The sequence below is a fragment of the Alligator mississippiensis genome, chromosome 11 (genome assembly GCF_030867095.1).
Source record: "Alligator mississippiensis isolate rAllMis1 chromosome 11, rAllMis1, whole genome shotgun sequence".
NCBI lineage: Eukaryota > Metazoa > Chordata > Crocodylia > Alligatoridae > Alligator > Alligator mississippiensis.
Window position 1 is genome coordinate 38,780,541 of NC_081834.1, and position 24,860 is coordinate 38,805,400.

At 40.8% G+C, this 24,860-nt stretch overlaps 1 protein-coding gene across 2 annotated transcripts in view; it reads left to right on the top strand.

The window, feature by feature from the left end:
* SLTM (SAFB like transcription modulator) overlaps positions 1 to 23,819 on the top strand; it is a 30,473-nt gene extending 6,654 nt beyond the window's left edge. The window contains exons 3-21 of one of the 2 annotated variants that reach the window (XM_014599892.3): positions 1,938 to 2,002; positions 2,395 to 2,583; positions 3,099 to 3,146; positions 4,455 to 4,482; positions 5,859 to 6,327; positions 6,896 to 6,945; positions 9,719 to 9,837; positions 11,166 to 11,315; positions 11,406 to 11,515; positions 11,619 to 11,779; positions 12,152 to 12,243; positions 12,446 to 12,609; positions 15,951 to 16,131; positions 16,756 to 16,880; positions 18,138 to 18,308; positions 20,645 to 20,959; positions 21,413 to 21,554; positions 22,524 to 22,681; positions 23,128 to 23,819. In XM_014599892.3, coding sequence (XP_014455378.2) covers positions 1,938 to 2,002; positions 2,395 to 2,583; positions 3,099 to 3,146; positions 4,455 to 4,482; positions 5,859 to 6,327; positions 6,896 to 6,945; positions 9,719 to 9,837; positions 11,166 to 11,315; positions 11,406 to 11,515; positions 11,619 to 11,779; positions 12,152 to 12,243; positions 12,446 to 12,609; positions 15,951 to 16,131; positions 16,756 to 16,880; positions 18,138 to 18,308; positions 20,645 to 20,959; positions 21,413 to 21,554; positions 22,524 to 22,681; positions 23,128 to 23,236 — 2,846 coding nt within the window. In that variant the 3' untranslated portion in view covers positions 23,237 to 23,819. The remainder of the gene's footprint in view (positions 1 to 1,937; positions 2,003 to 2,394; positions 2,584 to 3,098; positions 3,147 to 4,454; positions 4,483 to 5,858; positions 6,328 to 6,895; positions 6,946 to 9,718; positions 9,838 to 11,165; positions 11,316 to 11,405; positions 11,516 to 11,618; positions 11,780 to 12,151; positions 12,244 to 12,445; positions 12,610 to 15,950; positions 16,132 to 16,755; positions 16,881 to 18,137; positions 18,309 to 20,644; positions 20,960 to 21,412; positions 21,555 to 22,523; positions 22,682 to 23,127) is intronic. The other variant, XM_019477718.2, reaches the window with a different exon arrangement.
* The last annotated feature ends 1,041 nt before the right edge of the window (positions 23,820 to 24,860 follow it).

The following is a 24,860-nucleotide window of genomic DNA, read 5'->3' on the forward strand; positions in this document are numbered from 1 at the left end:
TGATGCTTTTAAGTAGTAATTCTGGATCTGAGTCGTCTGAATCAAAAAGTTGAGTTGGCCATATTGATACTTTATCCTTTTTTTTGGCTCTCAGTCCTCATCTTCAAACCAGTCTCTGAGGATCCTTTCTCATGCTGCTGAATATCTGTTACATCGAGGAATAAGCATGGGCTTACCTTACTGCAATATTTTGTTTTGGTGGATTTAATATTAAGAGAGACTTTAACATTCAAACAGATGTCCTTGGGTCTGATCTGAGCCATCCCCTCAAACAAAAATATGGAAGTTTTTTATTGTGTTATCTGTATGATGAGGCTACTTTTAAGAAAATTGAGTTTCCAAGATGCCATTGCTGAATGTAATCCTCAGTTTGAGGGGGTCTTATGTCAACTCCCCAGGAGATGTTTCTACTTAATCTCCTTTTCTGAACACAACAAGCAGTTGAATTAGACTTTACTGTGAAAAGGCTAGAGACTGAACATTCTTTAATGAAACAACGCCTCTATTAAAAGCCTTGGCATTGGGTGCCTTTGCTTATAACCAGCTGTGGGTGACTGGATGTGGGTTCAGAAGGAGCTTAAGGATCTACTGTAGAACATGGAGAAGTTGTACGAAGGCAACAAAACATTAAATTAGAGAAATGACTTTTGAAAGAAGCAAATTTGAATTCTGACGGATATGTCCAAGTCACTGTGTGATCATGTTGCTCTGTCTTGCATTCTGCCTTCATACATACTTTGATATAGATCCTACCATGCTGTTGGAATGATATAAATAGAGACAAGGCAGAAAATAGTGGAATTCTGAAGACTTATGGATTAATCTAGGGTTTTCCAAGATCAGAATAGTTTGTGGAGTGGAAAGAATCTTTTGTTTGCAAAACCACATAATTGAGACCTTAGAGTCAAGAATCTGACTTAATTTGCCATTTTTATAACTTGCTAATAAATGTGGTATTGCATTCTAAACACACAAATTACATTTTGTTTAAGACAGTTAAAAGTTTGGGCAACAGATTTAAAAAAGAACTTGTGAATTGATCTAATAATGGATTTATCAAACTGAATAAGGGACACTTTACCCATATTGCTATATTCATGAAACTCCTTTCTGTTGTGAAATATTTACCTAGAGGCAAGTACCATTCTGAACATGAACAGTCAATAAAATGCTGATTAAGAATTCTGTAATGCTTTTTGAATAAAGCATAAATAAAGACAACTAGATTCTCGTGTAACAAATGGAGAGAGTCTTCATCTGCCCTTTTTTTCTGTCTTCTAGCTTCAGGAAGCTTGCAAGCTTCAAAATATTCAGAAATTGCCTTGCGTGTAGGATACTGCAAAAGAGTCAGAGTTGACATAGTGAAATATCAAGGCAAATGTGCCTGCTTCACCACTACTGCAGTTCAGGTGTGGGTCTATTGTTGGGGAAGAGGGAATTGCATTACCTAGTGACACTTGCCCATAATTGGAAGGGAGGGTGCTAAATTGAACAGGAAATGTATGCTTAACTTCTTAATTAAGTGAAAATTTAAGTGATCATGTTGTTATGGGTGTGTCTCCTTGCTGAAGTCTTAATTCTAAACTGTAATGCTTAATGTCCTTGTTAATAGACACGTAAGGATAATTCTTAGTCAAATATTATTTAGAGAATAGCAGCCAAAAAAACAATTATTGAAAGAAAGGCGGCAATGCTAGAAGTACCATATTTGCCGGTTTGGTGGTAGTAGCTTGTATAACTTCATTTTTATAATAGTCTTTGAGGTCAATCTTAAAACATTTAGAAGTTGTGGAATTTATACCAGGATGAGCGAGTAAGGTGAGCTGTTTCTTTATACAGAACAGCTACAATTCCCATCACATCTACTAATGCATATGAAGGCACTTCCTATATCCTTAGACTTAAACTCTCGTCATTAGCTTATCCTGTCTTTTTAGGTAGAAAACAGGAAGCTGATGAACTATGTGGTGATGCTTCAGTTGAAGATGATTCCTCTGTTAAGGTAAAAGTAAATTTTGGAAAATATGTACTGGTCTGTTCTAATTGGGTAAATGGAGTTAAGTCTTAGTTGAAAAGCTCCATTTGTCAAAAGCTAACTTAGATGGAAATCTGAAAACGTTGTTCAGGTATTTACAAGTCTACAGGACGCTTGCTCATTGAATTCAAAGCACATGGAAGTATGTGGCTCGATATTTTTTATCTTGATGCATAACTTTCTACAAGAGAATATAAAGTGGGCTTCAAAGTGGAAACTCTAGGAATGACCAACATAAACAATCGATGTTGAAAGTTTAGATGTGATAACCCTTCTGAAGAAGCAGTCGCTCTACATTTTATTGGAAGAAAAATCTAGCTAATATTTCTAGTTATACCAGATCTTGTTCACATTGAAAGGAAAATGAATTGGAGGCTCAAGATGCAAGTGATCAAGATGGAAATGATGAACTTAAGGACTTTGAAGAAGCTGGTGAAAATGAAGAGAACTTGAATTCTAAACAGCTGCCTCCTCCCGAAAAGGAGAGAGATCATGACTCTGAACAGGCAGAGACAACAGAAGATGCAGAGAGAGACTCTGAAAGCCAGGTACCTTGCCACACTTGTTAAACTGTACGAACTTGCATCAGAAAAAGTCATCTTTCCATTGTCTGCTGTCTAAAACTACCTGGAAAGCTAAACTGGTTTCTTTCTTAGGTTGTCCTGTCCAGTTCCCTCAAAGAGAGTGCTTGGTCCTTTCTGCTCTTAACTTGTCTCTGAATAGTATTGAAATGACTATTTTATTGAAATGAAGGTGGCACTAGTTGACAGATTTCTGCCAAAACCCTTAAAGTCTGTTCCTAGAGATGTGGGGTTCTTTTTCACCTCTTCCCCCAGTACCTTTTTGGTGCATCCTTAACTTCATCAATGGTGCCAGCAAAAGCAGCCCACTAGCCTTCTAAGCATAAGCCACGAGGACTACTTGACAATGTCCATCCTTAATTGAGAGCGTGTGCTTTGTGAACTGAAACGCTTGTTTGTGTTAGCTGAACATTTTGAGATTTTGGTTTTTGTAAGTGTTTGTTGCTATTTAGCAAGTCCTTTTTTTTTTCTTTTCAATTTAGGAAATTGAAGGTCAAGAAACAGAAGATGATACATTTCCAACTACCCATGTAAGTTCTGAACTGTTCTTCCTACATTTATGGATTTGGAAACCAAAGCAAAGGCTGATCTAAAGTGACCTTTCTGAAATCAGTTTTTAGGCTTTGAGCTTTAGGTGACTGGAAACAGTTGCTGTTTAAAGCTTCCCAGGTTCCAGGCTGCATGACCTTGACTAGTTAAGGCTTTTCAACAGGAAGTGATCTATACCTTGGAACAGGGGTTGTTAACCAGGGGTACATGTGAGAAGGTCTGAGGAGGTATGCACAGGTGGGCAGGGACAGAGTGCTACCATGTGCTATCCTGCACTGCCGCGCAGGTGCCACCTGGACGTGGGGGAAGCTCACACGTGACAGCTGCTGCCACTCTGCATTCAGCCACGTGCCACCCCCCACTCCGCCCCTCCCACACCGCGTCTGTCTGCCTGGGGTACGCTGATCCAAAAACATCGAAAACCCCTGCCTTGAAGGAAGGCACTCAACATATAAGCTTGGCTAACTGACCAGCAAATATTTCGGAGTATCTCCTTAAAGGATCCTTTGTGTTTGCTATCACCATAGCTGTCAAGTATTAAAATTTGCTTTTTTCAGTTAGGAACTTCATTTTGATATTTAGAATGTTAAAAACAATGTTTTGGAAATGATTTTTCCATTTATTGTTTTAAAAGAATACTTCAAGTGCTGAAATTGATCCAATGGGTTCTGGCACGTGTGAAGACATTCTAATATAAAAGTATTTTGTATATCTTTCTGGGAGTATTATTTCAGTAGTGAAAAAGTGATGTCTTTTCATTCTCCAAGTTAACTTTCACCTAAATAAGTAGATACGTTGAAGAATGTGTTATATTAGTTTTCCCTTGCTTCGAGCATTATATAATTATCTAGTTTTGTCTTGTCTCTTGTACTTCAGAACTAGCAGTAGTTAACTGCTGCCTGGCTTTTATGAAACAGTGCAACAGAATAAGAAGTAATATGGCCTCATGGTTCATGAGGTTTCACAGATATTAGTATATAGAACACAGTACAGTATGGCTAAAAATGTTAGAAATTGGCATATTGCAATCAGTTGCAATCTCATAAACAGGGACTTCTCAAATGGAAAATAGTAGTGTCTATGCACAGCTGCTTGAATTTCATAAGGAGTTTAGACTCACCTTTATTACCATTGGTATAAACTGTGCACGAAGACCAACGTCTAGTTAAGTTTTAGTTTAATGCTTGTGCCTAAATATGGATTCCTGTAGAGATGATAGTCTTGACTCTTGTGCTTGAACTTAGTTTTAAAAGCAAAAAAAATGCTTATTTGACTTCCCTCTCTTACAGGATGGTGAAGAAGAAGAAAGTGAGAGAGGTATGTTTTGAAGTTTAGTAGAGTTAAGAGGGTTTTTAAAAAAAGTAGAATAAGGAACTCAACGTGTACATTTCAGCCTGTTGACTAATATTAGATTTGTTTTCAGTACTAAGCATCAGTTGTCTCTAAGTTCAGGACTTGAATCCATTCTATCAATGGGTTTATCTTTCTCTTCAGAGCTGATTTATAGCACATATCAGTTACTGTGGTGGATGAATAATATGGATATGCTGTGGGTTTGTTTTTATTTAACTGAACAAAATGCCCAAACTAAATACTCAAGGCCTCTTATTTTAAATATATGGTAAGTCTCTTGTTCAAAACACCTTGCACTGCAGTAACTGATGGTGCTTGACTATTGGTTACACTACTCTCCTGACCTTAAAACTCTACAAATTATGGACCATCATCATCTTGACTCACTGCCACTTGGAAATTCCAAGCTATGCAAAGGATGGTAAAGCAGGCTTTCAGAAATACATGGAGGAGTCTAAACACCAGGCTTTTTTTAAGCTATGCTACTTAACGAAAGTACAGAACAACTTTAACATGTCTGATCAACCAGATAGACTTTCTGGAGAGAAGTCAAAGGATGCTACATTTTGTGGACTAGAAAGAACATGGAGCCCAGTCACTTTACACAAGAGGGAATAAATACAGTATTGAAATTACAGGATAAAACTACGGACTCCTTGATTGCAAAGGGCCTGATAGCTGACTCATCTGTTCCATGTGAATGCAAGATCACGGGACATGAGAACTCTGGGACTGGGAATGAATATGGAAACATCTGCAAAATGGATGAAGACTGAAAGCAGTTTTGCTACGAACTCTAGTTTCATGTTCATGCTTCAATTTCTGCAGCAGACTTGGACACCTATCTTGACAGCCAAGCAATTGCATAGAAAGGAAGACAGAAGGACTACAATGAAATTACACTGAAGCCTAATTTACCTTCTCCAAGACTGTAATTCTCAAGGATTTGGGAAGGCTAGAAGACTTGCAACCAGGAATCTTCAAAGATTGATTTAGTCAAACTACGAGGATCTGCATCATCTGAAAGAAGTTTGTCTTCTATGGCACAGCTTCTAAGTTGGAAAAAGGATACCATTCTTCATAGAAAGTATCTCCAGGATGGAACCGCTTTGACTCCTAGTGTTTGTTGGTATTTGTCTCTAGAAACTGTAATTTGCCATGAAGAATAAGTGATCCCGGGTAAAGGATATATATAAATGTTAATACACCATGTGTTTTTTCTAACCTTCCATCAGTGCTAATAACTGGCTTTGTATTTTCTAGGTCCTATTCTAGCTTATGCATATGAAATTGTTTAAACTTCTTGTTTTGCCATATTTATTCCTGTTAAATCCTCTTAGATAAAGCAGGTTCTGGTGATGGTACACAAGAAGTATCTAAACCTCTTCCTTCAGAAGAAAGCCTAGCTGAGGCTGATCACACGGCTCATGAAGAGATGGAAGCTAACACGTCTGTGAAAGAAGCTGAGGATGATAACATATCGGTTACAATCCAGGCTGAAGATGCCATCACTCTGGATTTTGATGGTGATGACCTCCTAGAAACAGGTAAAAATGTGAAAATTACAGATTCTGAAGCAAGTAAGCCAAAAGATGGGCAGGACATCACTTCACAGAGCCTGGAGAAAGAAAGCAAGGACTATGAGATGACTGAGAACCATAAAGATGGTAAGAAGGAAGACTGCGTGAAGGGTGATCCTGTCAAGAAGGAAGCCAGAGAAGGTTCGAAGAAAGCAGAATCTGGAGATAAAGAAAAGGATACAGTGAAGAAAGGTCCCTCGTCTACTGGGGCCTCTGGTCAAGCAAAGAGGTTTGTTTTTCTATGTCAGTTCTTTACGATACTGAGTACCAGCATTCAATAAGATCACTCTACATTAAGGGGGTAGCTGCAAGAATCTTATAATTAGTACCTTATGCTCCTGCCTAATAGATTTTTTTTTTTTTTTGACCGCCATAAGTTACTTTTTAAAATTCAAGATCTTCGTATAGACGCTATGTCCTACTGATTGCGTTGTCGAATTGTCGGCGTTTATTTATTTTTCAAATTGAAAAGTTGGTTTTTTTGGTTTTGTTTTTTTTAATGTCCTTGTGATGATGGTAATGAACAGCTATCGGTTCTAAGAACACAAAATGAAGTCAAGTCCCCGTCCTGAAATCTGGAGAAGATTGCCATATGTCCTCTGAATAGAATTGTCAGAAAATCTAGATCTTCAGGCATCTTGGGGAAAATCAGTGCAAGAATCCATAAGGGAATCACTTGTTCAAACCCAGTCCAGCCCTCTTTTGAAATGTTAATTTGTCTATTAGTAATAGTATAAAATGCAGTGTTTTACCAAATGCTGTATTTTCAATTTTCTTTTGATGATTTGCCTCTCTAGCTCTGCTAAGGAAAGTAAAGAAAGCAAGACAACATCCAAGGATGATAAAGGTAACGTCCTTAATTTTTCAAGGCTGGTCATTGCAGTACATAAAATGCTGTTTAGTCCCTTTTGCTGAGCGATAGTTGGAATTTAGTTTGAGGTGACAAAATGGTTATTTTATTAGAGAACATCTCCATGAAGTAACAGCTTAAATAACTGATTTCATTTGGTCAAAGTCACTAATAGTAAGGATAAACTGGTCCTTACGTGATGGGGATTTTTTTTGTATCCAGGCTCTTTACAGGTCAACAGTTAGTCCTAAACCAGTAATTCTTAACTAGGGTACCTAGAGATCCTTTCAAAGGTGTTGTGGGGCACCACTCAATTTTAGCACTAAATGTACAAACATTATTTATAAGATTAAGCCTAGAGGTTCTGACCTGTTGATGTATGAATTCTTCACAACAAAATAACTTTTTCTACAAACAAATAACAAATGCAAACTAAGAGCTGGCATTTTATCAAAGATGCCTTTAGACTATATAGAGAAAGATTGAGAGCCACTGTCCTGAGGTAATTCTTAGAAGGCATCTGCCTACTTCATGCTTTTGTAAGAAAGAATGGCAATTATGTCTGATTCTGGTGGTTTAATTTTTTTTGAAATGTACACTTCTGAATTAGTCAGAAATCTGTCTTGATGCATTATATAAATTAAGAAGAAAAACTTTTAAGTATTTGTGTAGAAACTTTAATGATATTAAAAAAGAAGATATAAATAACTTTTCAAATATGTATGTCAGTGGAAATAGTATAAGTATTTGCTTGTTGTATATTTAACAGAACCTAAGTTCTTGAGTATTGGTATACCCTAGAAAATGTTTGCTATTGCTATTTCTGATATAAGAAATATTTTTCTAATAAAGTGCAGCAGACGAGCCTATTATAACAACCAACTGAACCAGTCTCTAACGTGAAGAGCTTTTATTTTAAATACTCATGCTACTTAACCCTTTTTTACTACCATTCTCCCCAAATTCTTTAGAAAACTAACGTGTGTGGATAATTTTGTAATGGAGAAAAGCATCTTTGAACATAAACTTATTGCTTTCTTAGAATACTGTATCTGTATATTCATGGTTAGCAGAAAAGTAGGGTTGGAAAAAACCTTGGGAAGTCATCTAGTCTAACTTCCTGCTCAAGGCAAGATCATCCCCAACTAAACCAAGTATTTGTCCAGGCTGCTTTAAAAACTTTCCAAGGACGGATTTCACCACCTCCTATCAGTAGCCTGTCTCATACATGGATAAATCAAAAAATAAAAAGGAAATCACTTGACTAAGATGCAGTAAGTCTATTTTGTCTTGGTCATCTTGGGCTCACATTTTAAAATAACTTTGTAGAGTTAGTAATAACATTCCAGCATAATGTAAAAAGTGCTCTACACATTCCTTATTCAATATAATATTTAATATGTAATACACTTATATAACATCAGTGGGGGTGGGGCAACCTTTCTGGCAATCAGGCTGGAAATTAGCCCTGCACACTCCCTGACTACCACTCTGATCCCCTTCCCTTACCCAATCTACTGCCATATTTCTTGTTTCCTTCCCTGTGCCATTTCCCAATTTTCTGCTCTGCTTTTTTTGCTCCTTTTCTCAAACTGCCACATGACACAGTAAGTGGCTGACTGAGCCCCTTGCCGCAAGTTGGCTGCTCTGGTAATGTATTATTCCATATGTAACAACATTAGGAAGGCCAGGGCACAATATAAGATGCAACTGGCAAGGGACATAAAGTAATAAAAAGGGATACAACAAGTATGTCAAGAAGAAGACCAAAGAAACTGTAGATCCCTTACAGATTGAAGAAAACAATCTAGTTATAAAGGATATGGAGAAGGTTAAAGTTTGGTGGCTATTCAATTTGAGAACTTCTGGAGGTTGGTGAGGTCCTGGATAATTTAAAAGGGCAAATATAGTGCTCTCCTGAAAAACAAGGAGGAGGATGATCTGGGGAATTACAGATGAGTCAGTTTGACCTTGATACTTAGGGAGAGGAAGAGGATGTTTTTTAGAAAAAGAGCAAGCAAGGGTTACAAGTCAAGGTTGACAACAAATTTTCTATCTTGGTGTTGTTCTGTCCTGTTTTCAGTTGGGGATAAAATTGCTTTTATTAATGCAGCTTCCTTTGATAAGATGTCGAGTCAAGAACTTATAATTGTGTTTGAAAGGTTGCGGCCTATTTATAGGCATGCAGGCAGGCAACAAAACTGCATTTTGAACTTGGCTATATTTAAGGCCCTGGATTTTGGATTAGTAGTCCAAGAAAGGGACAACTCTGAGAGATTCTGGGAACAACTGTTTCTTTGCATAGTTTTGTGAGCCCAGAGTGCAAGGCTCTCACAAAATTAATGTACCAAGCAGGGAGGGGAACGTAAGAGTAGCCAGGTAAAGATTACGAGGCAGTTTGATTTTTATTGTTGTTGCAAGAATGCCTCAATGGGAAGAAAATAATAGGTATTCGGGGTGCTTTTTGATCTATCAGAGGGAGGTGTAACAAAAGGCAATGGCCAAGGCTGAAGCAACACCTTCACATTAGAAACACACTTCTAATGTTTTGGGCTGGGATTATTGGAGTCTCATTTTTCTGCCTTTCAGGTAAAAGTTACCCTTATATTAAGCCTGGTTTCTGGATGAAATTTTATAGTGTGTATTTTATACAACAGGTCAGACTAAGGCAGGGAGGTCATTAAATAATTTAAAGTCTGAATTGTTGCATGTTTGTGGTAATGGTTGACCACATCTTCAGTAACTGCACTCTTATGACACCTTGTTTCAGGAAGTGCAAGCAGTGTGAGCGGTAGCAGTGGAAGCTCAACTAGAAACCTGTGGGTTAGCGGTCTCTCCTCTAACACAAAAGCTGCTGACTTGAAAAATCTCTTTGGCAAATATGGAAAGGTATTACTTGCACTGAAAAACCTGAAGCAACTTTTTTAACATCACAAATTTTGGTTAAGATATAGTTATCTTAAGCAGTATAAGATCTGAGATGACTTGAGCATAATGTAATCAAGTTGATAATTAAGAGTTTCAGTCAAGATGGTTGTGCCTGCCCCCTTCTTCCCAACCCATACAGTAGCATTATGGTGGTGAGGAAATATTTTCTTACTGGAGCACCTGAAGTAAAATAGCAAGGAGGTAGTAACACACACAGGACTGGATTGGTACCTAAACTACAATGTCTCCTCTTACAGCCCAGCTTCACCAAAACTCTTCCATATTTTCCACTACTCTGTGCAGGGGTCTAGTTGGTTGGGCAGGGAAGTAATTTAGAAATACTGGATTTATTCTAACAAACACCTAGCTGACGTGTTTTAACCCACAATCCTATGTCTCCCATATTTTCTCAGATGTTAAAGTTCCAAAGTGTTCATGTTTAGATACAGATGTTAAAGCTTCAGGTTCTATCTTCTATTTACATGCTTTTGTGGGGCGTGCAGGGGGTTGGGATTCATATACAGTCTAAACTGGAAATAAGAGAGTTGTAAATTGACATCTTAAATGGGACAGGAAGATACTCTAATGAATAATTTTGTATGTTAGTTGAAAACCTTTGTTTCCTGCACCTGTTGCAGAGGTTTCTCACTGCTGCATCGGTGTGCGCCAAATCAAGGAAACATACCTCAGTACTTCATTGCAAGTTGGACTTCCTAAAGCAGGGAGTGGTACCTTACTTAATGGCTGTTTCTCTATAAAGGCACTCCCTGCCTGATATTAACTGACTCTTGAAGAGGTTCCCATCTCTGTGTGGGGTCACTTATGGCATATAGCAGGGCTTATCTTTTGCTTGCTACCAGATCTGGGATCTTCAGTTGTTGCTGGCAACTCAAATTGGCAGTATTATGAAAGAGGATGAGTGGAAACAGTGGTCTTAAACCTTTGGGTTCCAGAGCCATGTTAGAACTGACCAGTGGGGCCAAATAACTTGAAAATGTAAGTGGTATTTGACGGCATGTGTTGATTGTTGCTAACTTGGATCCACGCAACAGACTCCATCTAAATTGAATGGTCCTAGCTTTCAATCTTCTATTTTGTGGGCTCTGTATTTTTAAGTGTTGTTAAATTTGTATCAGATCTGGTTTCACCAGAAATACCTTGTGTGATCTGGGAGCTGGTAAAGTTTTCAGCCCTTCAGTTTTCCCAAGAGTAGAGATAAGCCCATTTGACCAATTTCATTAAAAACATTCAGCTCTCCCTCCTCTTTTGTCAAACTTTCGTCTATTTAGGTCCTTAGTGCAAAGGTGGTCACAAATGCACGAAGCCCTGGAGCAAAATGTTATGGTATTGTAACCATGTCTTCTAGTACTGAAGTGGCTAGGTGTATTGCACACCTTCATCGCACAGAACTTCACGGACAACAAATTTCAGTTGAGAAAGTAAGTTTAATATATACTCTTAGAATAGGAGTATTTTGGGATCATTTGCTTGTGTGTGTATATACACATGCATACCTTTCTTAAATGTAGGTAAAAGGTGATCCTTCCAAGAAGGAATTGAAGAAAGAAAGTGATGAGAAATCTGGTTCTGGTAGAAGTGTGGGGGATAAGAAGACTGCTTCAAGTGACAAAACTAACAAGTAAGATTTCGCTTTACTTTAGGTTTTGAGGGGGCATCAGAGTGTATTCTGAAACCATATAATCCAAAGTTTTCTCACTGGCTTTTCTTGTTGTTCTAACAAGAACTCCTTCAACCAAAAAAGAGGAAAAGAAATCTGACAAATCAGAGAAAAAAGAAAGCAAAGAAGCCAAAAAAACCGAAGGTAAAGATGAGAAGAGTGATAATGGATCAAGTGGCCCTAATCAAGAATCCACTAAAAAAAATGAAGAAAAGAAGCGAATAAGTATGCTATGTTGCTTTTTCTTACTGAATCTTTCTTGCTTTTGTAGCAGCAAATAATGCCTCTGCAGATAAACCTAAAAACTTTTTTGCCTTTCATGCTCAAATAGGGTTCTCTATTAGAGCTTTTAAACTAACTACTAGAATATCTTTTTATATTACTTTCTTTGAGAGGGCAGGAACGTTAACATTCCTATATGTGGATTATCTCTTCAATTCAAGGCTTAATATCTTATATTTCAGTAGCAAATGCTTCATATCAGATTTTACAGTTTTATCTGGTAGTTCTGATGGTCAGTTGTAAATTGTTACTCCGCAATCTAACTTGTACTCTGCTTGTTGAAACTTTGGTTGGTTGTGTGTTTTCTCCCCTTAGGTGGAAAAAGTTCGGGTCAGATGGTTGTTATAGACCAAACAAAAGGAGACCAAGGTCACACGAGGACAGTGAGAAGGGGAAGATTTGACAAAGTAAGCTTCTGCAAAGTGTGTTGTGCTGTCATGGTCAGACTTTACATTATCCTCAGTTTACCTAATCTCCCATTTAATGAGCAAGTAACACTTACATGCAGCATAATCTGAAGTATTACTGAGTAGTTTGAAGCTGTGATATTGTGAAGTGTTACTAGACACACATGACTTCTGAAACAACTGCTGCGATCTCTGTCTACAGGCACAGATATTAAGAAACAAAGAGCGTATCATTCAAGATAAAATGAAGTTCAGAGAGTACAGAGCAAGAAAAGATATCTTGCCTTTTGAGAAAATGAAGGAACAAAGAATGCGAGAACATATGGTTCGATTGGAACGAATACGACGAGCAGTTGAGCTCCGGAGGTAAGTGGTTTAAAAATTTAAGATTTTTTTTTTTTTTAAGCCTTAACTGAGCAAATGTTTGCTACTGTTAGAAAATCTGATCATGGCTCATCAGATCGCTTTCCTTAAGAATCAAGTTCCAAGATGTCATTTGGCTTAAAGTGTTGTCAACATAAGTGGAATCCAAATTTGCTTCCAAAAATTTTTCATATTCTTCCTAATATCTAACCTAAACTTCCCTTGCTGCACCTTTAAAACTGTTGTTCCTTGTTCTGTCATCTGCCACCATTGAGAACAGTCTAGCTCCATCTTCCTTGGAACCCCCTTCAGGTAGTTGAAGGCTGCTATTAAATCCCCCCCTCAGTCTTCTCTTATCTAGACTAAATAAGTCCAGTTCCCTCAGTCTTTCCTCAGAAGTCACGTGTCCCAGTCCCCTCGCCATTTTCATTGCTCTCTGCTGGACTCTCTCCAATTTGTCCTCATCCTTTCTGTAGTGGGGGGCCCAAAACTGAACACAGCACTCCAAATGTGGCCTCACCAGTGCTGAATAGAGGTGAATAATCACTTCCCTTGACCTACTGGGAACACACCTACCAGTGCAGCCCAGTATGCCGTTAGCCTTCTTGGCAACAAGGCCACACTACTGCATCATATTCAGCTTATTGTTCACTGTAACCCCCAGGCCCTTTTCTACAGAGCTGCTGCCCAGCCACTCTGGCCCCCAGCCTATACCAGTGCATGGGACTGTTCCTGCCTAAATGTAGGACTTTGCACTTGTCCTTGTTGAACTTCATGAAACTTTTCACCCAATCCTCCAATTTGTCTAAGTCACTCTGAATCCTAGCCCTACCCTCTAGTGCATATCTACTACTCCCCCCAGCTTGGTGTTGTCTGCAAGCTTGCTGAGGGTGCGCTCTGTGCTTTCTTCCAAGTCCATTGGTGATGATATTGAACAAAACCGGCTGCCAACTAGACATCAAGCCATTGATTACTACTTTCTGAGCTCGATGCTCTGGCAAGTCTTCTATCCACCTTACAGTCCATTCATCCACCCCATACTTTCTTAGCTTGCCTGTGCGAGTGCTGTGGGAGATCAAATCAAAAGCCTTGCTAAAGCCAAGGTACACTACACCCACCACTCTGACCACATCCGAAGAGCCTCATCATAGAAGGCAATCGGGTTGGTCAGGCATGACCTGCTGCTAGTGAACCCATGCTGACTGTTCCTAATCACCTTTAAGAGAACCTATTCTGTAAGGTCAGAAATATTTCACTGTCTGTTTATGACAGTGGAAGAAAATCATCTTTCTTTTGCTGCTTGTAGTCAGTTCCATCTCCATTCTTGATTTCTTTGCAGCAGAACAGGGTATAATGTCTTTGCATGGCTTGATCCCAGAAAATGAAGAAATACATTTGGTGGTAGCATTTCCCAAGTATGGGGAATACCTAACAACAGATGTAAATCTACTATAGTAGGCTCCCATGTGTCCATAGCTGCAGCTCCATTATAGTGGTGACAAAGCGGTTAGGTCAGTGCTTCCCAAATTTCCTCAGCATGACCCTATTTATGATCCCACTTCCTCTGTATGGCCCCTCACTCCTAGCCTCCAACTCCCCCAGTAGTGCCTGAGCCCTGGCTGCTGCCTGTGGGAGGTAGCGGCTGCTGTGGCTGGATCAGAGCGTGGAGCCTAGCTGCTTCTCAACCCCCCAGTGGCCACCATGGCTGGAATGGAGCCTATAGGGGGCAGGGAGGATGCAGGGTCAGGGCTCCCAGCCCTGCTATGCTCCCGTCTAGAGCTCTGTAGCCCAGTGGGCAGGACCTGGCATGGAAGGGAGCACCATAATGTCATGATCACTAAGGTGAGGTGCTCCCTGCCCACCTGGCAGCAGTGCAGGGCACATCTCCATGCCACTATTCCTGCTGTGCAGCCATGGTGGCATGGGGCAATAGGGTATCTTGGGGGGCTGTATGTGTCGGGGGGGGGCGGGGTTGTTAGGGTAGGGTTTGCATGGGGCGGGATCCTTCTTCCCCATGGTGCACAGTCCCCACAGCTGGCAGCAGGTGATCGGGGTGCTCGTGATCTGTGCAGGTACTGCCACCCTGCAGCACGTAGCTCCAGCCAGCACTGCAGGTAGAGGCAAGGAGCACAACCAAGCTGGCATGCCTCTATTGCACGGGGCTCCACGTGGTGCATGTGCAGCTCCTGGCACTTGCACATCACCAGGAGGAAGCCCAGTGCAATGGAACCAGCTGTCTTCCCCACCCCCTGCATGCAAGTCTGGGATTCCACTGGGAAGCAAGAGGCAAGGGCAGAGCTCCCCTCCACTCCTAGCGGAGTTCCAGGACCTGCACGGCAGAGGACAGGGAAGGCGGATGTCTCCATTGCATGGGGCTTTCCCCCCGGTGATACTTGAGTGCTGGGAGCCGCACATGCACCATGTGGAGTCCTACGCAATAGAGGCAGGCTGGCTGGCCTGTGCTTCTTGCTGCCATGTGCAGTGCTGGCTGGAGCCACATGCTGTCAGACAGCAGCACCTGCACAGGCCACAAGCACCTCAAGCTCCTGCTGCTGCCAGCAATGGGGGCATGTGTGGGGTACCCACACTGTGTGTACCCAAGCTCTGCTGTCATGACTCCCCCCTGGGTTTGGTCTCCATGCTGTCCCTTCCCAGCTGCAGGTCCTCCTCCACCTGCCCCCCACCACTTCCCTACCTGGTGGCTGGAGCAAATGGGGCAATGGAGAAGCCAAGCAGGTCCCCAGCAGTAGCTACAGCATTATCAGCAGCTGCCCTGCCTGGAAGCTGCATGCTGCCTGGGCTGGGCACTTCCGTCCATGAGGTGGGAGCAAGCTGGGCAGGGTACAATTAGTTGGTGGGTGCCTTTGGGCCGGATGAAATTGCCTGGTGGGCCGGATCTGGCCTACAGGCCATACTTTGCCCACCCTTGGGATTAAAGTGACTATATTTCTTGCAACCCCATCCTCTGTTTTTACAACCCCACTTGAGGTTGTATCCCACAGTTTGGGAATCATTGGGTTAGGGAGTGTCTTGTCTATCACAAGCAAGAATTGTAGTCAGTCTACAGCCAGCTGTTACAAAATTAGAACCGTCTTTCTTCAGGGAAGCAATTGCTGACTTTCCTACATGGCTATTGCTCTGCTGGAGTTAGCACCAACTGGTGTAGCAAAAGTCAGTGTGCTTGAACCAAGTAAACTAAGGCCTGGGAGAAAGTTAATTGCAAGAAAAAACAAAAGGTATTTACCAGCATCTTTGCCAGAGATATTCAAAGACAATATTTGCCTGGGAATGCAGCCAGACGTGGATGACTGTTTTGTGGCGTAACTTGTAAATAACACTTCTAGGCGAAGAGAAATTGCTGAGAGAGAACGTAGGGAGAGGGAACGTATTCGAATCATACGTGAACGGGAAGAACGTGAGCGCTTGCAGAGGGAAAGGGAACGACTGGAAATAGAAAGGCAAAAACTGGAGAGGGAGAGAATGGAACGAGAGCGCTTGGAAAGAGAACGCATTCGTATTGAACAGGTACAGTCAATTGTGCACAACTTGAACATCATATCAGGGTATGGTACTGGATTTAATCCCTTCCACTTTAAGATGAAAGAATCAAACAGAGTAAAAACAAATTTAACTAACCAAGCTTGCAGGCCACAATGTAATAGGCTGAAAGTTTTAATGGATCAGCGGTCAACATTGCAAATGGTTGAGCAGCGGCGAAGTGACCCTCTCCCTGTTCAGTGGTTTACACAGAGTGGGTTTTTTTCCCCTACCTCCAGACTGTGGTGTATGTATACGAAACAATTTCATATTGGGGGCAACACAAATTTTAGAAGCATGTAAAACTTCTGTGGTGACCAGTCTCTGCTAATGAGGTGGTAAACCAAACTCATGTAGTTCTTGTTTAGTGCTAGCATTTTTTTAAGAGCATAAAGTAGAAATCTGTCTATAGTCTTAGTTGCTGTTAAACAGCAAGTTGCTTGAAACCCTGCTTAATACAGCTCTACTATGTAGAGCAAAAGTCCCCAGTATTAATAAAGAAACTGAATTTGATGAGATTTGTGAGTGGAAGTGGATTAATTCTGTATCCCTGACAGCTGCCTGCCTTTAGCACAGACGTAAGGGTCTCATTGTTTGTTTCTTCTCTGGTAGGAACGTCGCAAAGAAGCAGAGCGTATCGCTCGTGAACGAGAGGAACTGCGTCGGCAGCAGCAGCAGCTTCGTTATGAACAGGAAAAAAGAAATTCTTTGAAACGTCCACGGGATGTAGACCACAGGTAGTATAGCTTTTAAGTTGTGTATTCTATAGTTCTTCATCCTAGTACCAAACCATCTTTTCTTTTCTTTTTTTACCATTAAATGTGCTCAGACTTTAAAGTAGGCTTGTTTAAAGAACAGGGTGGGGCGTTCTTTCTCAGCTGCCACTGAACACTTGCCAACATATTGCATTAACAAGTACTTATGTACTTGTTATGGACAGTAATTTTAATATTTCCTGAAATCTATGTAAACAAACTGCAAGGTTGTCTTCCTATGTTGTGGAGGGAAGCACCTTTTTGATTTTAAATCCTCGAGTTCCAGTAAAAGCATAGCTGCATATATGTTTGCTGAAACATAACTGTTCTGACTTAAATGACTGGACGCTCTAGTTGCCATCTCTTGATATCTGTTTAATTAGCAGTTCCTGGGAGATAGATGGCTTAGTGAATTGGTAAAGCAGTGAGACTTTAGTGCCTAGATTGCTGGGCAGAAGTAGATATGTCAGTAACTGAAGTTCTTGCCTATCAGTTGCTTGACCCCTGAGACTGGAACTAGCTTTTTATCTATTGCCCATCAAGAATAGACCTGAAACCGTAACTAATACTGTTTTAATATTTTCAGTAAAGGCTAAGGACCTGTGCTCTTTCCAGGGTGGTTGTGACTGCCACACTGACTTGCCTCACAAGTGTTTGCACCTACTTCATAGACCAATAAGATTTCAGATGTTAATTTAAAAGTTACATTACAACAAAACCTCCACTTAAAGCTGCAAATAGATGGACAAAATCAGATAGTCTTGTATTTGAATGTCTGATAAGTGGGACATTCTATATGCTATTTTTGCCCATCAAGCATATGTAGGTATGTTTAATTCCTGTAGCGTTGCCCTGAAGACAGTATTTGTGGGGGTAGAGGGCTGTTAGGTCTTTTGAAATCTTATCAGTGATATAGGCAGATCGTTGGCATTTTGTTTTGGGCATTTGTATGGGTGTTTCATCTTGGAGATGAGAAAAGTATTCCTATTGCTGTCCAAGGTAAAATGGAAACTGCTGTCATCTAATTTAGACTCATTTCATTGCTCCTTTTAAGGTCATTTGGATAATAGGCTTTGTATATACATACTACTTCCCCAATGCATTGCTGGAGTCAGTTTTCTCAGACTGTCTCTAGATGAAAGGCTTGATTTGACAGCTTGTTTTCTCTGTATTATAGCAAAGGCCACAATTCAATTTTTTTTGAAAATTTACTATATACAATGTATGTTCCTTCTAAAGGCGGGATGATCCATACTGGAATGAAACTAAAAAGATGGCCCTGGATACAGATGCACGCTTTAGCCATAGTTCAGACTACAATCGCCAGCAAAATAGATTTAATGACTATGACCACAGAGAAAGGGGGCGATATCCAGAAAGTTCATCGGTTCCATCATCGTCTTTTGAAAGGTAGGCTTCCAGATAGTAACTACCAAGCATGAGATTTGACAGACATTTCACAGAGTATTAAAAATATTTGAGTGGCTCTTGGAGTGACTCTAAAGTACCCTCCTCCACTCCCAGAAAATGTGTAAAAGTGCATCAGTGAACATATAGACATGCCCACTGAAGGCTCTGAGGCTCAGAATCATGTCTTTAAGACTTGAATCGTTGGAACTGGGGCAAATGCTGTAAAAAAGAGCTTGATGATCACTTCCTCTACCTCAAAAAAAAAATTAGTGAATGCAGTATTTGTAAAAGTTACTTCAGCTTTTTCATCAAGCTAATAGTAATTCAGATTTTTCTTTTGAACATTCCTCTTCTTAAACTCTTATATGCCCAGCCTATTTCTTAATACAAAAAAGCAATTTCTTGGTGTGCTTATTTTGGAGTTGCAGCCTACAGTCCTCTGTATGCTTCATCCTACAATACCTGTCCAGTTAGTTTAAATGTAGATGCTCAAATTATGGTGACAGCACAACTTGGACATATTTAGTACTTTACCCAGGTGAATGGGTGATTTTTATACTTCAGCATTGTCATAAAAATTAGGTCTGTGCAAAGCTTTGGTAGCCGATTCAATTTGGAGGAGATATGGCCTCATTTGGGGACCAAATCTCCGAATCTGAATCAAATTGATCTGAAGCATCCAAATTGATTTCGAGATTTAGCCATAGACAAAACAGGCAGTTGACACAACTGCCTTCACCTGGTAAGTTTGTTGGGGTTGGGGGGAGGGAGGGATTGGAGCTGGGATTGGGACAAACTGCCGAGCCAGGGCAGGTGGACATATTACTCCAGGAGGGACATGGGATATGGGCATGGCAATGCTGGGAGCGGGGGCTCTGACCTGCTGCTGCTTGCCAGGGGGGAGTGCAAAGCCCCCAGTCCCAGCACTGATTTGGGCATGGTAGCTCTGGGAGCAGGGGCTATGCCATGTTGCCACCCAGAGTGAGCCATGCCTGTATCGCACCCCCCTTGTCTCCTCCCCGTGCCAGCTGGGCAGTAAGCAGCAGGGCATAGTTCCCACGGCTGCCCCTGCCGGTGCAGAGGCAAGTACAGCCAGAGGAGTTACAGGAGAAGCTCCCATGGCTGCCCGGCCCCAGCCTAGTCCCAGGACTTAAAATCCCCACACTCACTGGCTCTGGCAGTAATGGTTGGGGCCTCTCAGCACTCTGTGCAGAGCCACCCCTCACCCTCGCACAGCACGGGACAGTGGGGATTGCTCCTGCCTGGCACCGACGTGGCAGCTGCCCCATGGCACGGGTGCAGTGTGGCTTGGCAGTATGCTGTGCACTTTCTGGGAGCTGGGGTGGCTCCATGTGTTAGGTGGAGCCCAGAAGTGCTCAGCCCCAGCTCCCAGATAGTGTGGCGACCTGCTGAACTGGACTGCACCCGTGCCATGGGGCAGCTGCTGTGCAGGTGCCAGGTGGGGGTGGGGGGGCAATCCCCATGCTGCATGGGGGTGGGGCACTCTGCCACAAGTGTCCAAAGGCCCCAATCGCCACTGACAGAGTGGTGAGTGTCAGGAATTTTTAAGTGCTGGGGCTGGGCAGGGCAGCCATGGGGGCTTCTCCCACTGTTCCCCCTGCCCAAGGAGAGGCAGGCACAGCCAAAGGAGCTGCGGGAGATTCTACAGCCACCCAGCTGTGCCTGCCTCTCCCTGGCTGATCCAAATTTCTCTGAATCAGTGCTGAATCTTCTGAAGCAAATTCGGCCAAATCTATTCAGGACAGTGATCCGAATCTCTGAATGAAATCACTGTCCTCAGAATCCAAATTGAATACCTCCCTATTGGCACAGGCCTAATAGAAATCTATGGACATAACACTCAAGAGGGAAGGCTTGTTTACATGATTTTTAAAACATAGGTGAAACACTTCATCTACCTGTTCATATGTATAGTAGCATGAAAAAAAAATCGGTGGCTGAAAAGTTAATGGATGAGGCCAGTGATGCTCTACCATGGCACCCTGCGTGCCTTGAGATCCTTCTAAGAGTTATGTGGGGTGTGGCCCAATATCAGCAGTCTTCAGATGTGCAGACACTGTGATTATTGAGATTAAATTTAAAGACTTCAAATGGGGATCTACAATATCAGAAACCCTTCTGGCCTGTAGTGATTTTTTTTTTTTTTTTTTTTTTTTTTTTTCCCCCCCTAAGTTTTCAGAACTGCTCTGTTTGTTTTCTGTAGTCGAGAAACAAGTGAAAGCCAAGAGCTGGCGTTTTCCAAGGAGTGCCTGGAGTCTGATACAGTTAAAAACAACTAAACTAAGCAAATTACTTCTTCTCTTCATCTCCTACAGGCGTGAACGCTTTGTAAATCAAGGTGAAGGAAAAAAGACACGTCCAACAGCACGAAGAGAGGAGCCTGGTTTTGAGAGGTATCCTAAAAATTTTAGTGAGTCCAGAAGAAATGAACCACCACAGCCCCGAAGTGAACTTCGAGATACTGATAGGCGAGAAGTACGAGGAGATAGAGATGAAAGAAGGACAGTAATAATTCATGATAGGCCTGAAATACCCCATGGTCGGCATCCAAGAGAGACTGGTTCAAATCCGCCTAGACAAACTAGTTGGAAAAGTGAGGGAGGCTTAAGCACAGACAAACGAGATTCCAGGTAAGTCTCGTAGATATCAGACCAGAGCTGTATATTTAATGATTCCAGCAAAACCAAAGTATAGCACTAACTCTTTAGAACTTGCCTTAAACTAAACCAGAAAATGGCAAAGTTCAATTCCAGTAGGCTTTTGGAAGAATTTGTTTACTGTTAACTAGTCTATATTGCTTATTATTCTCTGTGATCAATTTGGGCCAAGTAGCATGAGGTAAGAAATATTTATGTGGAAAAGTAGGTTGAAAACAAACTTTGCATGCACTTTTGAGCAGACATGTTTCATAACTTAATGAAGCAGGAGCAAGTGTTCCAATTCAACTCGGTCCTTTAAAGTGCTTCCTAAGAAATTATTTGTATATTAGTAGGAAACCAAAATATGAAAACTGGGAGGAGTTTTTGCCTACTATTAGCTATAAGTCTAAAATAATTGAAGATTGTAAGCATAATTCTTTATAGGGGCGACAGACCAGAGAGATCTGGAAGGGATGTGTCCGGACATGTGAGAAGTGCACCTCCTGGTAGCCGTAGCAGCGCTTCTGGTTATGGAAGTAGGGAGGGAGAACGAGGAGTAATGGGAGAAAGAGGTGGTGGAGGGCAAGTAAGTATATATATATATATATATATATGTGTGTGTGTGTGTAACTTAATTTTTATACATTTATTTTTTTTTTATAAAATTATAAAAGTATATTTTTAAGAATGTCTGATTATACCACTTAAATTCTTTTGGTGAATGAGCTGACCATATGGCCATAATGTTAACTGTTGAATTGCATGACACTGTATAATACAAAAATAAGCAATTATTCCTGTGTTTTAATGTCCTGAAACTACCCACATCTTCCCTTGGATCTAACATACTTAAAGTGACTTCAGAATGATAGATGTAGCCCCTGAATAGAATCTTCCTCGGTTGCATAGCTTGTGTTTGTAACCAGTCCTGACTTCAGATTCTTTTACACGTGGACAGTGCTGGCCTTATTGTGGTTGACGTTGCTAACTTTGTATTACCAAAACTGTCACTGCAATTTGTAGAAAAGACCACTACTTAAAGTCTGCAGAAGAAAGTCTTATATAATAAGCAGGGATAAAAGACACAACAACAATGCTTTTCAAAGTGGTGGTGTGCCCATTTTACAAACAGGAGAAATGGATACAGTGTGAATTTTTTTTGCCCAGGGTTACTAGCAGGGCAGTGGCAGAGCTGGGAAATTAGGAATCCAGACTTGGGTTCCGTCTCTAGAACCCCACTGCCTCCCACATCTTGTACCTGAGTTTGCAATACCTTAAGATACATCTAATGAAAAAACAAGGTCTAGAAATAGTATTTCAGCAAGAGAATTCTTGCAGCACAAGTTCAGAGACCATTAAGCTTAATGTATAAGCCAATTTGACCTTTCGGCCCTTTCTGCTAGGTCAGAAACAGATAAATTGCCTTTACGGGGTATAAGTTGTTTAATGCAGCACTTGTATGGAATCCAAAAGTCATTTCTTTCAAGTCACTTATTACAATTTGCTTTTGCTAATGTGACCTTTTATCAGATGAAAAATGTCTGTATATTCATAGCATTATAATGAAGACAGGCATGTCGTTGAACGCCATAGTCGGGAAACTGGACCAAGAAAAGAGTGGCATGGACCTAGTTCTCAAGGAAGTGGATATCATGATGCAAGGAGAATGGGAGATGGACGTGGAGGAGGTGGCATGATATCTCCACATGCAAGGTACAGAAACCCCTCTTCCCAGTTCACTACTAAGCTCTTGGAGCTCTGAATTGCAAACAGTCCTTCTGCATGAAAAATGGTCACTGTCACTTAATCAGTTTTGAAGGGGTTGCTTCTGCACTACAGATTGTATCTTTAAATTAATTTGAACTGGCATGATAATAAAATTAAATCTGTTACATGACACTATAATATTAGTACTTGAAAACCGTTACTGAACAGACGCAGTGTTTGGCTACATTGCTGTATTGTCCTGTAATACATTTAACATTGTCAGGAAACCTTCATGTTTTATCCAGCCTCTTCTGAAGTTCCCCAGTCAATAATTGTGTTACATGAGCAGTAGTGCCCTGTTTAGGTGCACACCAAAGATACGTAACTGTTGAAATTATGTTCCCACTTGCCTTCATTCTTTAACATTTTTGTTTTTAAACTTTTGTTTCCAGTAACTCTTCACCAATTAATAGAGTTGTACAGATCACAGGCAATTCTATGCAGAGGGGAAGTGGCTCAGGATTTAAACCGTTTAAGGGTGGACCTCCACGAAGATTCTAAAATCCACAGCTGCTTTGTTTCAAGATAACTTATTGAAATCTCTTGTAAACTCTACCTGATTAGATACAACAAGCAAGAAATCTTGTCTGGAAATCCTGATTATTATTATTTTATTTTTTTTTTAATTTTAACATGGTGAATGACCTTCTCCATTTTGGAGGCATTTTAATAGTTCCGTTGTACTTTTGGATAGTTTTTTGTGATCTTTGATAAGCATTTTCCCTGGAGCACTAAAGCTGTGCAAGACGATTGGAACCAAAATATTTGTTAATCCTGTAAAGAAAAAAAATAAGAAAAAATAATAAAGGAATAGTTTTCAGCTATGTGCTAACAGTTTAATTTACCAGCATTAGCTCTGTGGTGTCACGCTCTAAAGTTAGCTACTTTCACAACATACACTTATAAACCTCCATTTGAAAGTTGTTTTGGGCTATAATCTCTCTGCTTTCTGATTCTTAGAGAAACATTTGTTGCATTTCTGGGTATTATGTAACCTATTTTTGCAGAAGGTACTGTTACATTGAGTGCATCTATGTGTATTCTTGCAAATGTATTCTTTTGAAATAAACCTTCATATTCTGTATAGCTTGTCGTAACTCTTTCAAACCAAGTCTGTGAGGGGAGAGGAGAAAACTGATGTGCTTCAGTACAGCAAAACAGACACTTATTGGCATATAAGAAACACCATAGTCCACAGCATGGTTCTGACTGCTGAAAGGTGCCAAGCCCTGTCTTTGTTATCCAAAAAGGATGCAACTGACACATCTTGTAGGGGTGAAATTTTTAGTTGTACTAGCATGGGAGGCAATCTTATGACATCATATTGACTTAATATAGTTACTATATTTAATTAAATAATTTTTTGTTTAAAAAGGATCTTATTTGACAGCAGTCCTTGACAGCTCACTTTCCTCTTAGAAGGACTTACAAGTCTGTTTAAAAATAAGCAAGTGGTGGCTTTTTTTCTTCGATTGGTCTCTGCAGACTTAATGTGTGAGAGAAGCACTGAAGGTCTGCAAATGAATAAATACCTACTCTTAAACAACAGCAATACACTTAAATTTTTAAACACTCCCCTTCCCCCAAAATAAACATTTAAAATCCCAACTCAAAAGTGTGTGGGTGGGGGGGAAGAGAGCAATAAGATGACTAAGTGGAAAGAAGCTGAATTCTGCGTGAATAACAAGTGAAGTTTCCCTCTGCAAATGCATAGGTGATTTTGAGATTGCTAATAGCTATACTTTTTCCTGTCTACTATGGAATTTATTGCAGTTGACTGCTGCTTCACTGCATGCTCTCTTTTAGTATTTGACATAAAAAATAAGGCTTTCTTATGAACTGATCTGAATTTTCAGATTAGGGTAAGCCTAGTTTTAGAGAGAGAGACTTGTTTAAAAAGTTTCATAGATTTCATAGACATTAGGGCTGGAAGGGACCTCAGAAGATCATCGAGTCCAGCCCCCTGCCCAAAGGGTAGGAAGTCAGCTGGGGTCACAGGATCCCAGCAAGATAAGCATCCAGTTTGCTCTTGAAGGTGTTCAATGTAGGAGCTTGAACCACCTCCAGTGGCAGGCTATTCCAGACCTTGGGGGTTTGGACAGTAAAGAAGTTCTTCCTTACGTCC